Source organism: Protopterus annectens, chromosome 2.part1, assembly GCF_019279795.1.
Source record: "Protopterus annectens isolate FY-2018-M chromosome 2.part1, PAN1.0, whole genome shotgun sequence".
In the NCBI taxonomy this organism is placed as follows: Eukaryota; Metazoa; Chordata; order Ceratodontiformes; family Protopteridae; genus Protopterus; species Protopterus annectens.
This window is the reverse complement of record NC_056729.1, coordinates 1111363089-1111379372: the sequence shown is the minus strand read 5'-3', so window position 1 is coordinate 1111379372 and position 16284 is coordinate 1111363089. Positions and strand designations below refer to the sequence as shown.

At 38.8% G+C, this 16284-nt stretch overlaps 2 protein-coding genes across 3 annotated transcripts in view; one reads left to right on the top strand and one right to left on the bottom strand.

Annotated features, from left to right (window-relative positions):
- RUNX2 (RUNX family transcription factor 2) overlaps positions 1–2280 on the bottom strand; it is a 433997-nt gene extending 431717 nt beyond the window's left edge. Inside the window, exon 1 of the mRNA XM_044062655.1 lies at positions 2093–2280. Coding sequence (XP_043918590.1) covers positions 2093–2150 — 58 coding nt within the window. The 5' untranslated portion in view covers positions 2151–2280. The remainder of the gene's footprint in view (positions 1–2092) is intronic.
- The window catches only part of SUPT3H (SPT3 homolog, SAGA and STAGA complex component), a 3063171-nt gene continuing 3047574 nt past the window's right edge, over positions 688–16284 (top strand). For both annotated transcript variants that reach the window (XM_044062653.1, XM_044062652.1), the window contains exon 1: positions 688–869. In XM_044062653.1, coding sequence (XP_043918588.1) covers positions 703–869 — 167 coding nt within the window. In that variant the 5' untranslated portion in view covers positions 688–702. The remainder of the gene's footprint in view (positions 870–16284) is intronic.

The window sequence follows — 16284 nt, the reverse complement described above, 5'->3', positions numbered from 1 at the left end:
TGTAACATGCTTTGCTGTCTGCACATTGGTCTTGACTATAGAAAAATGTCTAGTAAAATGAAATGTTTTGTTATTGTAACTATTGATAATGTGTAGTTTAACAGTAACATTTTGACTAGTCCCTCCCCAGAATTATTTTAAAGAAATGGTAACCTTTGCCTTCATTTTGATGAGGAAGTTAAACCGAGAACTTTATTTTATTTGCAGATTATTGTGTTACTGCTTATTGAAGAAAGTAGACCTGTTGGTATACAAGTTACTCTTAAAGTTGTTCCAGGGTCCATATTTGCAGTTTTCAGTTTTTACAGGTGATACACACAGTTCAATACATATATTCTTAAAATGGACCATTGTTAATTTTAGTCATCTATATGACATTGTGAGATGTGTAAAATCACAGTTTGTGTTATTTTGTAACACTGCTCATCACTGTCACCTTAGCTGTATAAGTGGGCCTTTAGTGCATTCAATACCTCTCTTTTTTTGTGTGTGTTTGTGTGCAGTCCTGAATTATGAGGTTTATTACATCTGTGGCTAGCTACACTTCTTATTAAATTCAGGTTTTCTTGGCTTCTGATCTGCTGAAGATTTGATACTGAGTGCACTGATGGTGGGGGAAAAGAATACTCTTTTAAAGCACATAAATGTATGCTCTCAGTGAATTTCCTTTGGGTTTTAAAGTTTAGGAAGTGACCTATTAAAATGAATGAAGTAGGTGGAGTAAATGGCTATGCAGTCATTAGATGCTACTCTGAATACAAGCCTGATACGGAGCCTTTACTGTATGAAGCAGTGTCATCTTTTGTATTCAGTGGTTATAGAACTGCAGTCAAGCTTCATCAGATCATGGCCGAGTTTAAGAAAATCCTGTAAGTGTACTCCTTGTGCTTTTTTTTTTTTAATCTTTTAATAGCTACATTGTGTATTGTACCCTACATTTAAAGACCTTGAGGTGTACCTATGTGAATAAACACACGCAGCCTTAAATGAAATAAAAGTTAATAAACTTCAGTTTCTCAACAATGTTGTAAATATGTGCTCGCATACACACCTGTTCCAGCAAAGAAATCACATATGGTGTTCATTTACGGTTAGTTAACCTCTTACATTTGCACTTCTTTATTTTTCAGAACTAATCAATAATTACTTCAGGAATCCATTTTGAAGAGTACAGTAATTGCAAAGTTTCTGTATAGTGCTTTAACAGTTATATTCCTTGACCAGCCCTTAGGTCAGCAACCTTTCTCTTTTTAGCACTGGAATGTATTTTTTAGTTAAATATATACATTGTTTGCATTTGGAGCGTAATTATTCACTACCTCAGATTTCTAATTAAAATGAGCAGTTGATAGAGGTGCATATATGATGCGTCAGTTACAGTGATTAAACAGCTGTTCTGTGCCACCCATATTAGTTACTATTACTGTACACCATACTGCTTTAGTTTTTTACAGGCACATTGACTTGTAAAGCTTTCTATCAGTAAAAGCACACAATTCTTGCATGCTCATTGTTTCTTGCATTAGTTTGGTTTTGTTTAAAATGGATGAGGCATAGTTTTTAATCAGCATTTTTTCTCTTGTGAATGCTGTTTTAATGTGAAAACTGTTTTGAGGTTTTATTTCTCTAACTAAAATAGTTACAGAGCTGCATTTTCTTTCTGTTACGGTTCTTATGTTCTGTGGCCATGTGCTTACAAGGTGAATCACCTACTCATTGTGTGCTTTTACTTGTACTTATTTACCTGGTTATGCCACTTTGTATTCTATTCTCTCTAGGTCTACGTATACAGTTCATGTTGTACATTTCCAGTGGCTGATATTACCTGTTATATTAAATATAGCACAATTTCCTACAGCTATCACTGCTGTGTAGTGGCTATAATTTTAAACTTTGATATTTCTTGACAAAAATTATTTTAAATTGAAACTTACAACTTTTTGGACAGTAACATTTCCCCCTTCACTTCCTTATCCGTTAAAAAAAAAAAAAGACTCAGAAAGCAAAAGCATGCAAAAATATATTCCAGGCTTCCCATTATGTTAAAATTAATTTGTAACAATGCAGTATTGTGAATCTTAGAGGTACTTACCCCAAAAGAAGTTCTGTTGACATGGTGTCACTGAGCTGAATAGGCTGTTTGATGCCATAGTCCGACTTTTATTTATTTTTACAATGAATTCTTGATCCTTGTGGTTTTAATGTCCTCTGTAGTCTTAAACTGAAAATAGAAGTCATAGTGAGAGTTGTAGAAAATGCCTCTAATGCTTGGCTCATTGTTATTAATTGGTTTAGTTTGCTACCAGCAGGCAAGAAAATAATAGTGAAACAGCTGTATGATGGACTTGTGATATTGTACAGAGTGTGGTTATAGAGCACTTACTGAATTGGTTGGTCTCGGTGGCTGGTAGTGACCTGCAAAGATTAACCATTGAAAAACCAGAAGCTTCTTGCTGTCGTCCTAGAGAAAGTTTGCACCGCAGTTGTGGTTCTGTGGTTGTTTGTGAGGCGAATGAAGCATTCACACAATCCAAAAAGTATAAGCTTTAAAACTTCTTTTTTGCTAGCACTGTTACTGGAGAGGTGGAATCATGTGGTTTCTGACATCACAGCATTTAGAGTGAAGTGGGACAGCCTACCAGTGTGTGTGTGTGTGTGTGTGTGTCTCTCTCTTTCTTTGATATGAGCAGCTCGTGGTAAGACTCTTCCTAGCATCTGAAGGGACACAGCTTCTTAGATTTTGAGTCCTGAGAAGCTGGAGAGCATGCAGATGCTGAACAAGCATTGACTGCGGCCCATTTAAAGTGCATGAGAGTACTTCAGCAGCAGTCTGCAGTGTAGGTTTATTTTACAGTATCATCATGTCATTTAAGCAGTTTCTAGTTTAAAAAAGAAAAAGAAAAACTCTTCATAACAAGCACTTATTTGTGAGGTTCTGAAGCAGAAATGCTGAGTTAAAATCAAATTAACTGTCATCTCTCAACTTCACCACAAGCCAGAGTCTGCTTTTTATTTGTTGGATATGTTTCCTGTTCTACTGTATTTTTCTCCCTCGTTCCTCTTTCTCGGCTTTTGTATCTGTAACTTATTTGGAAAACTTCACTCTTAATATAGTCTTGAGTCTCAGATGGTCATTTGCTGTTGGCTAGACTCTGTTTCATAAAAATCTGTAAATCACGTCTTTCTAGTATTAAGACACCTTCTGGAGCAGCTGGCAGCTTCTGTGCAGTGAAACATAAATCTGAGTGATTCATCAGCTATCCCTTCCTTAAATATAGCATTAAAGATAACCTGCATCACATACCAGAATGCATATTATTTTATCTCTGGCATCTTTTACATTTAGAAAATAAAAAATACATAGCTTGTAAACTGAGACAGTTGCTACTTTTATGTTAAGTCATTATATGGTGGTGTGGCAAGAACATGTAGTGTAATTTAGGGACTGCAATTGTTTACTGAATAGTGTTGTGAACCTCTCATTAGAAGTTTGCTCTGTAAAACTGTTAACCCTTTAACTGCTAACTCTTGTAAATCCTTTGCTGAAAACCAGAAGCTAGTTAACCTGATTAGTGCTGCACTCCAAAAGACGGTCTATTTCAGAGTGCTTTGATAACTGATACTGTTTAAGCTTTGGCTGGCTCAGGATGGAGTGGGTTAATGTAAGCAGAAGTTTTTTTTTTTTTTTTATTGTTTGTTTCGTAGGCTTTGAAATAAATTACAAAATGATGTGTATAATAAGAAGTGCTATGCTCCGACAGTATGCATTAGAACTCTTGACTAGCTCTCTGACATTAAAAACAAAATTAGAAACATATTTGAGAAGAATCTTCTGGCTTTCCCCATCGGTCACTTTGAAACATTTCTGAATACTTCCAAATTAAATACAATTACTTCTCACTGAATTTTTGCATTTTCTTTTTAGGATATTTTTGGCATTTCACATTTTTCATGTAATTGCCAGATTTTGTCAAGCAGTTACCATTTATTTTTTCACATGTAAGAGTTGTTTCAAACGCTCCAGGTCTTGTACCTACGCAAGAGAAATTGAAATACTCTAAATTGATGTGAATTGGTTTGACTGATGCATCTCATACCAAAAACTTGTTTAAATCCCACTGAGACATCTTAAGAGTGTTTCCAGCTCCCAGATTTGTTTTAAATTATTGTAGTATTAGAAAATATTATAAGTGCTTGCATTTTGAAAATGAGGTATTTAATAAATAAGGGGTAATGAACATGACTTCATTGCATTGCTAGTTACTTTCTGTGGTGCATTTTATGTGTAAGGCTGTATATGAGACAGAAGTAATTAACAAATAAATCATCAGAGATGCAAAACTGGTTAAAAGCATACTTTCTATGTGATAGTAACAGCATTGCTACCTGTCAGTAAGTACTTGACCCTGAGCAGTGTTGTGACCTGTGGCTGATTGTAGTTACACGCTGTCAATTTTAAATAGGAGTAGCAGCATTTGGATAACTTCAGGCATACATGTTTGCCAAAGATCCATTTCTTTCTACAGAATCACAAAGATGCAGATTTTACTAGATTTAAAACTTTAGCTGAAGAAGAAAAAAGAGGAGCCTGTACAAGCTGAGTGTCTAATGGCTGATGCCATTAAATATTGTGTGACATGTCCACATTGTGAGCAACATTAAGTTGCTTGAAGTGTTCTCCTTCCATGATGTTGAATGGTAAAAGCAATCTGCATTCAAAAACTAATGATTTCAGTTAAAGAATAGAAATCACACTGCATGCCCTGCATAGTGTAAGTTCTGTCTTTACGTAGCCATCATTATTTTGGCAAGTTCTGCAAGTCAAAAATGAAGACCTTTAACTTGCATCAGCAGTTAGTACTTGATGTACTCTGCTGCATTTACATGTAAGATACTGTTGACGGACTCTTGATCCCAGTTTTCATGTAGCAAAGTGGAGTTGGAGAACTAGGCCAAATGCTTGAAAGAAACAAACCGACACTTCCACAGTAGGGAGGTTGTTTGCCCCAGTGCCATAGTCGACGAGCTGATCTCTCTTAGTCCCAGACTACTGCAGCAATAGATTATACTATACAGAGGCTGTTGGCACATATTCCAGGGTGGTGGTGCTATTTCTTTCAGTCCCAGAGCACTGAACCATTTAATCACTAACTTGGGCTGCCTTTTTGACCAGGTTTATGTTGGATGCCATACGCTTACTTCTGTCTAGACAGCTACATGCACTGTCTTAAAATAGATTAATGCAATCTGTGGCAGTATGTTTTACTTTTACTGGCCTGAATGAATATCTGGCTAGTTCATGTTGGCCACTAAGTCTGAATTACTATTGGAAATGGCAGAGGCATTTCAAGGTGCTGATAAGGTTAGTCTGTGAGGCAGGCATCTGAATTTGGTAAAGTTTGAGGTGTGGGACTGGAGTTGAAAAGTTACCCTGAAAAGGAATTTAAGGAGTTGTATAGAATTCTGTAAATGCAGAGCTTTTTGATTACATTTGTCTAACATGAAGGGACATAGTTCAGTTTTGTGTCTGTTTCTTATCTGCGCTTTCATATAAAGAGAACTTTAATTTGACAGACAGCCTTACCAAACTAAACTTATGGATGTAAAGGTGCATTTAAAGCTTTCTACTGGGAAGATTTCTTTGTAAAGCCAAAGATGTATGACTAATATAAGACAATAAAAGCTGAGTACTTGTTTATTAGACCTTCATGAGCAACATTTGTTCACTTCAACAGTAGGACTGGCAGCCACAGGCAGCAGTCACTCGGCACTTCTGAGACTGCTGCAGATTTAAAACTCCTCTCCATCACTCCATTAATGCTCCACACCTTTCCGTTTTGTCTGGATAGAGTTTGCACTGTTATACCTGTAGCTGCAACCCACTACATGCATCTAGGCCTCAGAGCCATTCCTCCAATTCTCTTATCAAGAGATTATTTGCATTAAGATGGGGGAGTTCAATTGAAGACCACAGTCCTGAAACATCAAAATCTACCATCATAGGTGTTAAGTACAGAACTTTGGTATCTTCCATGATCCAATCCATTCACTTCAATAGTAGGAGAGAGTCTCTATGTTTTCTTTTTGCGTGGTATTGTCAGAATTCTGTGTAGAATGCTAATCCTGCAAATTTACTTTGTTTAATGAAAGTGTACAGAGCTCGTGTTGCAATCGCATAGATATTGGCAATAAAAGACCTCTTTTACTGATTAGTCAAATCCAGTGGAAAAATGTCAAAATACTAGTCTTAAAACAATCTTGAAACACCTGGGATAAGTACATTTTCTATTTTAATGGAGTTACTGTAGTAGCTGTGCAGTCATTTTGGTACTTTGTCTTGGTTTGTAATCTAGTGAGAGTTTAATAAAAACATAGCCATTTCTAGGCCTGTTATTGCTGTAGAACCTTGAAGTATGTTTTTTTTGCTGTTGGTCAGTGGACTCATTTGAATGTGTTTAACTTTGCAGTGTTATAAGTTGCCTATGTTTGTGCATCCTTGTATTCATTTGATCTGATCTGCAGCACACCAAGCAACCATGCTACTGATTGTGACACTTTTCCATCAGATTTTTCTAAAATACAAGCCTTGAATCACCTGGGATAAGTATATTTTATATTCTAATTGAGTTACTGTGATAACTGTGCATTTATTTTTGTACTTGTTAGTCATCTGTTAGATTTCCTTGGTTTGTACTCTAGTGAGGAAGGAGAAAGATCTGAGCCATTTCTGGGCCTCTGATTGCTGAATTACCTTGAAGTGTGGTATTTTGCTACTGGCCATTGAGCTGGTTAGAATTGTTTTAGTTTTACTGTGTTATAAGTTGCCTGCATTTGTGTGGCACTGGTCATTACACAGTCATGTCTAACCTTGCACTGTACAGACACAGGCACTTCTAACTTTATAAGTTACCCTACAATTCCTAGTGTACCTAATAGTCAGTAATTGTGTAAAGAGCCCCTGGCTTGCACAAGAAGGTTCAGACAGAACTCCAGTGCATTAACTCCTAACCTTTTAGGCACTACCTCCCTTCAGCTCACATTAGTGAGCAACTGGAGACCTAGATTTTTAATTTCCATCCATCTCTACAGACAACTTCGTTGACATGGGTAACCTAAGATGATGTGGCAGTTGTCTCCTGTTTACTGGCAACCAGCTACTACATAAACTGAGACACTGTGTGAAAGATATAGTTATATCATTTTAATGGAGACAAAGTTCTGACATGAAGTCCCTACAAGTAATAAGCAGGTTGTCAGTACCACACAACTCCGTACTAAACAAATCAAATCACTCACACACACCACAGACCTATATATGTTTAGTGTCTTAAAAGTAACATACCTAAACCAGAGAGCCCCAAATGTAACTTAAGAAATAAGTACCTTCAGCATCCTGACAAAACACACAACACAGGCAGCACCCACCATGAAGCATGTTAGAATCCTCGTTTCAAGTCAAAAGCCTATAAAGCAAGCCTCCAAAAAAATTCAATATCCTAGTTATGGGTTACTCCATAATGAGACACACTGATGTGCCACTCATCAGGCTGTGCAAGTAGAGGATGACTGTCAGTTGCCTGTACTCAAGTCTTTGCACCACAAGCACTCATATGAAGCAGTTATAGTGCACAGAGTTGTAAATTACTTTAGACTTACCTGCCTCAACTGCATGAAGAGAGACATGATGGAGGCCTTGGAATATGTGTAGGAGGCAAATATGAACCTAGCCTTGAGCAGCATTCTGCCATCACCAGAAATGATTCTGCAATATAAATAAAAGGTTACTGACTTCAACAATTGGTTTAGCTTCTGGTATCATTCAAAGGGGATATGATGTATATTCCAGCCTGGGAGGAGATGGTAAACAGTCCTAACTGTTTTGTCTGGGATGGCCTGCATTTATCCCCTAGGGCTTTCATATATTGGCTTAATCCTTGTCCATCTCCCATAATACTTTTTATAAAAATGTTAGTCTCCTAAAGCTTCCAACATAACAAAACAGAATCTGGACAACGACGATTTTCATCATATTAATTGCTATTGTAGTATATCTTGCCATGAATATAACAGCCAGATGGCTTCCTAAGCTTCAGAGCACTTTCCAAGCATTCAGACCATTTTGAGTTTGAGCCAAGCTGCCTAAAAATACAGGTTTGAGTGCCAAGCTTTTCTGCTGCCAAATAAAGCTCTTTTCTGTGGGTTTTTGAGGCTGGATGGTCTGCTTGTGCTGTTCCATTGTTGGACAGAAATTTTCCCTTTGTGGAAAAAAAACTTCTCAACGTTTTAAATTTACAAATGTATTTTTCTGTTAGGAAAGGTTTTTTTTTTTTATCTAAGTGTTTGTGTTTTAACAGACGGTCACAAGACTTAACTGTAGTTTTAAACAGGCGTGCATTTTTTTCCTTTCAGTTAAGTTGTTAAACATAGTTGAAAACCATTTTTCTATGGAGAAGCTGTGTTTTTGTTTTACTTTTAGAGGCCACTAAAGTGCTTTTTACTGTGTTTTTATTGGGGGAAATGGCTTTCAACTTTCAAAATTATGGGAGGTGTGCTGTTTGCTTTTTCCTGGGAAGAAGCACAATTTTCAGCCTGACCATAGAACAAAGTACCTGTCCCACATTTGGTCCTTCTTCCAGCCACAGTAAGAAAAAGATAAACAAACAACCTTTGCCACCACTGCGGGCTAGCAATTTGCCTCAGCCGCAGGTGGGTGACTCTGCCGTGGAAGAGCTGGTTTCTCAGACCACTCATCTTTTACATCACATTCCGCTAGTGTAGCACATTCAACCACTATGAATCTAGGGTTAGCCACTGTGGCTGTTGGGGTCCTCTTAGTGGACAAGGGAGAGCCGTTCTTGATGGACATGAGAGAGGGAACAGGGAAGGCTTCCCTGTTTACTCAGAATGTTGTTCCCATCCTCTGGAAAATGTCTGCTGCCATTAGCAACCCTGTTGGCACTGTTTTTTTCCTGTCAAAAAGAAGCAGAAAACCAAACAATGCATCTGCTTCTGCTCAAATTTCCCTAATTCAAGCTATTGACCTTCCTTAAACATTGGTGTCTGGCAAAAGAAAACAGGCTGCCTCCTTTCCTGAAGAGATTCATGATCCTGAATCTGGACAGGAAGAAGATGAGACAAATGTAGGAGTTTTTCTACAGATTTCTAATTCAGATTCCAAGGAGAGCACAGTGTCCGATTCTCCTTTTGTGGATTTGATTTTCTGTAAGACTATTTTCAGGCTGTGCCAATGTTTTCAGTGGAAGAGTTCTGAGGTTTTCCCAGTCCCTCAGAAAATACTATTAGTTGTTACAAATGGAATTTCCAGAATCTTCACCCATTTCCCCAGAGCTGTCTGCATTGGAGGACGTGTGTGTCTCTGCATTCAGTTTTCCTGTTAGCCTGATGCCCCTTGAAAGGCAGATAGAATGTATGACTTTCCCGTTTTTGTACCTGCCTCAGCAGTTGTAGCTTTAGTTAATCCTACTGTTACTAAACATTTAGTTAATTCAAATCTTATAAATATGGGGAAAAAGTGTGTGCTTCTGCAACTTTTATTTTTGGAATTCTGAATTGTCATGCTCATGTTAGTTTATTCCAAGTAATTGTGAAAGTATGAGGAATATTTTGTTTGCCCTTTCTTCTTGTGAGGAAAATTCTTGCTTTACATTTATTTTTATTTATTTTATTATTTTATTTTATTACATTTGTTAACTGGGAAAGTCCACCTGAGCTAGGAGCCTGTTTTCAGCGGAGGCCCGGGGAGAAAAGCTCCTAAATATAGTACAATGTATTCTATGAGGAAACAGCAGTAATTACAGTTAACAGAATAATTAATTAAATGCACATGTTTTGTTAAAACAAATAAGTACAGGCTAGGTGAAAAATTGGTACACACAAGTAGCATGTTACAGCAATAGTATTGTTAGACCAGAATTGAGTTGAAAACAAAGTTACAATTTTTCAGTAGTGACTTAACAGTGGTGCCAAATACTGTAAGAAAGGAGGGTTAAAGAAGGACAAGGTAGACAATAGGAGATCAGGAAGAAAGAGGTAGTAGTAGGATGTAATACTTTTTATGGTATAGGAACCGTGGGATGAGGAAATAGAAGGTTTTAGGCTGGGGTATGACAGGATCAGCGCCAGTTGTTAGGTAGTTTAGCAATAGTAGTTTGAATTTGTGATGGTGTGGGTTATTTGTAATTGCAGGAGGGAGAGTATTCCAAAGTTTGGTAACTTTAGTGGAATAAAGACAGTCCCTGTGATAGTTGTGGGATAGGTTGACTACATGGTTTGGTTTCATCCATCTTACAGGGCACAATTGTTTAAAATGTGTGTATGACTCTGATACTACTTCCAGGGCTGTCACCTCTCAACTTTTACTCTTCCTCATTTAAGTTTTCTGGTATCACTCAATTTAGAAGATGCTTATCGTACCCCTATTCATCCAGATTTCATGTGTTTCTTAAGGTTTTGTGTGTCTGGATCATGCTATTAGTTCCCTGCCTTACCCTTTGGGACTATACACTGCACCAAGAGTGTTCACAAAGAGTCTAACTCTAGTTACAGCTCATTGCAGACTACAGGGTTTCCACATTTTTCTATATTTAGATGACTTGCTTATCTTTGCAGAGTCTTTCATCATGTCAGGAATCTCTCACTGGGGTGAGAGATCTCTTACACATGTCTGGAAGTATTTTTTTTTTCCACATAGAGTTGTATTCCTGTGGTTCCTGCTAAACACCTCAGTTCAAAGAGCTTTACTTGCACAGGAAAAATAGATAAATATCTAAATCTTTTTCTAGTTTTTTCACTCTGACTTTGGTCACTGCAATGGAATACCTCCAGAATTTTGGGATTTATGGCATCTTATGATTCTCATGATACTCTTGGCAAGATTCCACATGAGAAAGATACAATAGTATCTGATGTCTGTTTGCTCCCAGCACTAACAACCATTATCTTTTCAAATCCTAGTCGGAAGAGAAAGCACTTGGTGGAGACAGCAAATATCTCTAAATCCAGGTTTCCTCTTCTGTCCTCCTACTCCAAAGGAGATTGCTACCACAGATGCTTTGGGCCTTGCTTGGAGAGCAGTTTCAGCAGGGATAAAAGTTCAAGGTGTCTAGGACGCCAAGGACAGACAAATGTACATAAATATAAAAGAAATACTTGCTGTAATCAAGGCACTCAATTCTCTCAATCATCTTTGGTCCCCTGGACTTCTTCAGGTAGTTACAGTCAATACAACAGTCATGTGGTACATCAACAAGCAAGGGGTAACCAGGTCTTATCCCCTAATAGATACCCAAGGTACTCGGGGACACAATTGTGTTGGGTGCATGGCTAGGCTTATAAAGGTCCTAGTGGTCCTTAGCCTAGTAACAACCTATGCACCTGGGCTGAAAAGCCATTTTTAGCTTGGGATATAGCTTTATAGCACAGTCTCACTCTGCAGGCATCCTGCATCTCATCAAAGCAAAATTGTGTGGCAGACAAGCTAAACACGATAAAGGTGGATCCTTATGAATGGGAACTAGATTGGGGGTCTTCCAGGATTTGATCCACCTGTGGTGAATTCCCTAGATTGGGGGTCTACCAAGATTTGGGGGTCTTCCAGGATTTGATCCACCTGTGGTGAATTCCTCAAGAAGACTTCTTTGCCTCCCCAGTGAACAATTAGCTGGCAAAACTCTGCTTCAGGACTTTATGCAAGAAGGCCTGGAAGACAAATGCCTCTTCCTTTCCTTGGACAGAAATGTTCTGTGTACTTTGTCACCATTTTCCACTGATATCCAGGGTACTTCTAAAGAGTCAGAAGGAACCACCGACGTTTATTGTGGTGACCCCTTCTGGCCCAGGCAACAGTGAATTTCTCTTTTTTAATAAATGGCCTGTGGCCTGGGGCAATTAACACAAGCTTCCTCACAGAATGGATCTGCTTGCACAACAACATATGGCTTGATGCATCTTACCCAATCAACTTCAACTGACTGACTGGATGATAGGGTGCCTAAAGGGAATTGACACCCTTTCAGAACTAATGTTTCTCTGATTTTACAATATATGTAAGTTACTATCCTATGGCCTTTCCTACTCCTCCATCAAGGTTCTTTTGTTGGCCATTTCAACATGTCTGCCATGGATTCCAGTCTTTCAGAGCATGTGAAAATCTTTTTGAAAGTGGTTTTGCATAAGAGACCTCCAGTAGAACTGTTGGCTCCTCCTTGGGATCTTAAATTTGTGTTGGAGACGCTTGTGCCATTTGAACCAGCTCATCAGGCTGATGCTCTTAACATGGAAAACTGTAAGAGTATCTGAGTTGTAAGGTGTTGTGGTGAGTCAACCCTATATTGTTTTCCACAAAGATATGGTTTCTTTGAGAACGAATCTTTCTTTTATGCCTAAAGTGATATCTGAGTTTACTTTACCTTAAACTATCCAGCTCCCCATTTTCTTTCCTGAACCAGAAACGAGACAGAATAAAATCTTTCAGGTGTTCGGATCAGTTATTCATTTCTTGTGGAGTTAAGGAGGGACAGCCTGTGACAAAACAGACCATTTCCAAGTGGTTATCTCAGGATATTTCATTTTGTTGTTCTTACCACAAAAACTATTCCAGGCAGGGCAAGTCTCACTCTACCAGGGTCTTGGCTTCATCTACGGCTTTTTGGAAAGGGTTGGATTGTAGAAGTATTCTAGATGCAGCAACTTGATCCTCAGTACATATTTTTGTAAAGCACTACATGCTTGATTCAACTGTGGTAGCATTGTCGCCTCACAATAAGACGCTGTCCGGTTCGATTCTCAGCTAGAGTGTCTTCTGCGTGGAGACATGCGTGAATGGGTGTACCTTCATTGAAGGTTGTGCGTCAGAGCTAGCAACTCGGCATGTAAAAATCTACTGCCAATCATTAGCAGACCGGAGTTCCGCTGTGGTGACCCCTAACCGGGAAAAGCTGAAAGACACAACAACAACAACTGCATGCTTGATTCCTTTCCTTCCCTAAGTGTAGATAAGACTTTGGTAGGACCATACTCCAGTGGGTCCTGAACCCTTCCCGTTCTCAAATGAGGCTATTGCAGCAATGATCATTATGATGAACATGATACAGGTATGCAAGTAAACTTACCATAGGAATAGATGTTCAAATTATCATTCTAAGTAGTTCCTCCCTCCCTCCATGCCTCTTTGTTTTTTGATTTTGCTAGTGTATGTGTTTGCATGCGTGTCTATATGTAATATTTTTATTTTTAACTCCTAGCTGTGTCTTGCCAGGGCTCATAATCCTTCTCTCTGTAGGCATGAACGCTCTAAAGAGCTTGGCACTCAAACTTATTTTTTGGGCAGCTTAGCTTAAGTTGACTAATGGTTTGAGCGTGTGGAAGGTGCCCTGAAGCTTTGTAAGCTGGTTGCCAGTTTTATCCTTGGCAGGCTATAACTTGTATAGCTATGGTTGCTGCAGCAGTCAGCATTAAAACATCTATCCTTCTGTTAGGTTTACTTATGCAACTGTACTGTAATACTGATCAACACTGGGGATAGGGCCTTAACAAAAATCTCCAATGCCTACAAGCATTCCTTACCCTAGAAAACATTGGTACATGCATCATGATGGAGGCTTGGCTCAGGACCAAGGAGAGCACTTCATCATAGCAGAGTTTCAGTGCCTACCACATGTTCAGGCCCACTGCTCTAGAAGAATACACTAAAGATTGCGGTGTCTCCACATTCCTTAAAAATCCATTTAACCTCCAGACAAGATAATGACCTTGGGTCTCTTAACACGTACAGCTTGTAATCAACAAAAAACATAGATCATGGCCATCTGCAGGAGCAATCACCCATACATCATCCCTAACTATTACAGAGTCCTTCTGCGTTAAACCAAACCATCCCATCAACTAGGAGACTTGTACATCCTCAAATATGTGCACATAGCAATTTCTAGACTTATTGGTACAAACTATCTCGACCAATTAGTATACCTCAACCAGTGGTGATAAAATTCTGGACCTTGTGCTCCCCAATTTTTAAATTTTGCCCTGGTCAAATCGACCACAAATCGGTCACATTCACCATAAGACTGAAACAAGAAGCCTCTCTTAATACCTTTGTAATCAGAGATTAATCATAACACAATCTAAAACTGAGTGACCTGGCTAAATTCAGAATCCCTTCCCAGATTGATGACCCCCCCATACTTATGCAGAATCCTTTATGATTAAATTCTGTGCACATATAAATAACTGGATAGACACATTTGCCCTCCAACAAAGTAAATACATTGCCAAATTTAAAAATAAATCCTTATGTGGAACCAAAATATAAACAGGCTCTGTAATAAAAGGGAAAAAAAAGTAATTGCTCACAAAAATTAGTTTTAGTTCTTAAGATGCCAATAACAATCTTGATAAATGTAAAAGGAAAGCCCAGATCCTGATGAAATCAGCCTAAGTCAGATTTGAGGTAAAAATAGCCACCCAGGCGAAGGATAACCACAAAGCCTTCTCTAACTATTGGGAACCTCAGAAACTATGCCCAGCATTGCACAAAGCTAATAGTAAATGATATCACGTTCTTGGACTTGGAGGATATAGCCAATGTATTAGTGGACAAATTAACTGAAACTTTACTCCCCTCACCCCTGCTCTACTCCCAGTTCACATATCCATATCTGCAGCCCCCCTCAAATCTCCAAAGAAGGCATCCTTCCAAAACTATCCTAGGTCAAAAATCGACTTCTGTGGACCTAGATAATGTAAAAAGCTGCCTACTGGCCAGCCTGAAAATGGATTTGTCAGACCCCTAACATAGCCTGTTTAGTATTGGTCTCCAAACAGGCTTTACGACTGATAAATGGACTATGGCAGCAGTCATCCCCTTGCACAAAGATGGGGTATCAATGGACACAGGTAATTACAGACACCTAAGCCTGAGTAGTCTAACTTTTAAAGTTATGGAAAAGAGCATTATGAGATTAATAAATACAGACATGGACATAGGTAGACTAAAGTATTTCATCCTAAGCTAGTTTGAATCCGTCAAGGGCAGATCTTGCTTAATTTAACCTGGTTGAATTCTTACAGTAGATGAGGTAAACCAGTACACTCCACATATCTCAACCTCATAAAGGTGTTCGACACCGTCTGGCACTCTGGTATCATAGATTCTTCCAGATAAATGTGAATCCCCATGTAACTCCTTGTATAGCAAATTAGCTCACAGATACAACCCAGGAAATTAGAGAGGGATTCTCTACCTATCAGTAGCAGTGTACATAAATGTTAATGATTTAAGGCTGACTAAGTTTTCAGATGACTGTAAACTTGGTACCATCAAAAACTCCCCAGAAAGCACCAAAATTGTTGCAGTGTCACTTCTGCAGTAGCTGTACAGGTTATATCTGGACCAGGATATAACACCTTGTCAGTCTCCAAAACTATCTGGCTCTCTCCCTACATGTACCCAGGCTGTTGTGGCATGAGCTCCAAAGGGAGAACACAGCAGACTGGGCATCAGAAAATACTCAGTACTTTCTTGCCGGCCTCTAGATCCATCCTTCTCTGTTTCACAGGATTGACAGCCAGCTGTGATTTTCCATTGCTGGCTCTTATGTCTCCTTTGGGGACCCCTTCTGCACAAAATTTTTATTTTGTCTTTTTTACTAAGATTGGTGCCAGGTCTCTTTAAGTAGACGGGCATTTTTTGTTCTGTTTTGGGCAACTTTTTGTGGTAAAAATGTGCAACTATTGCCCCTTTTGTATTTTTAGTTGAAGGACATAGGCATTTGGAAGGAAAACTAAATTTGTTTAATGCTTATGTACACTTACTTTCCTACTTCCTTTCAGCTACACTTGTCAGGGAAAAGGTATTCTTAGGTATTTAGGGACAAAAGTGCACTGTTTGTGCATTTACTTTTGTATTATTGGGACTGTTGTGGGGAAAAGGAAGTGTGTGTATGCGTGTGTACTGCTTGTAAACCACTGAGTGAATATTTGGCTTCAGACCAACTTCTTCCAACTGTGCTAACCAGTGAACAGGTTTCTCGATCAGCAGGAACATGGATTTCCTTACCAGGTATATGGTTCGTTCTCCTGCTGCACCTAAGAAGAAAAAAGCTACTAAGGAGCCCTTGCGTCTTCTGCGGGCTTTACTCAGTACCACATCTCTTAGTGTGTGACTCTGCAGTGACCACAGCTTGTCCCTCAGACCACTCACTGTTTTTTCCTAGGGCTTTGTGGTGTAGTTCCTGCGGCCACCATTGATAGGAGGTTAGCCATGTC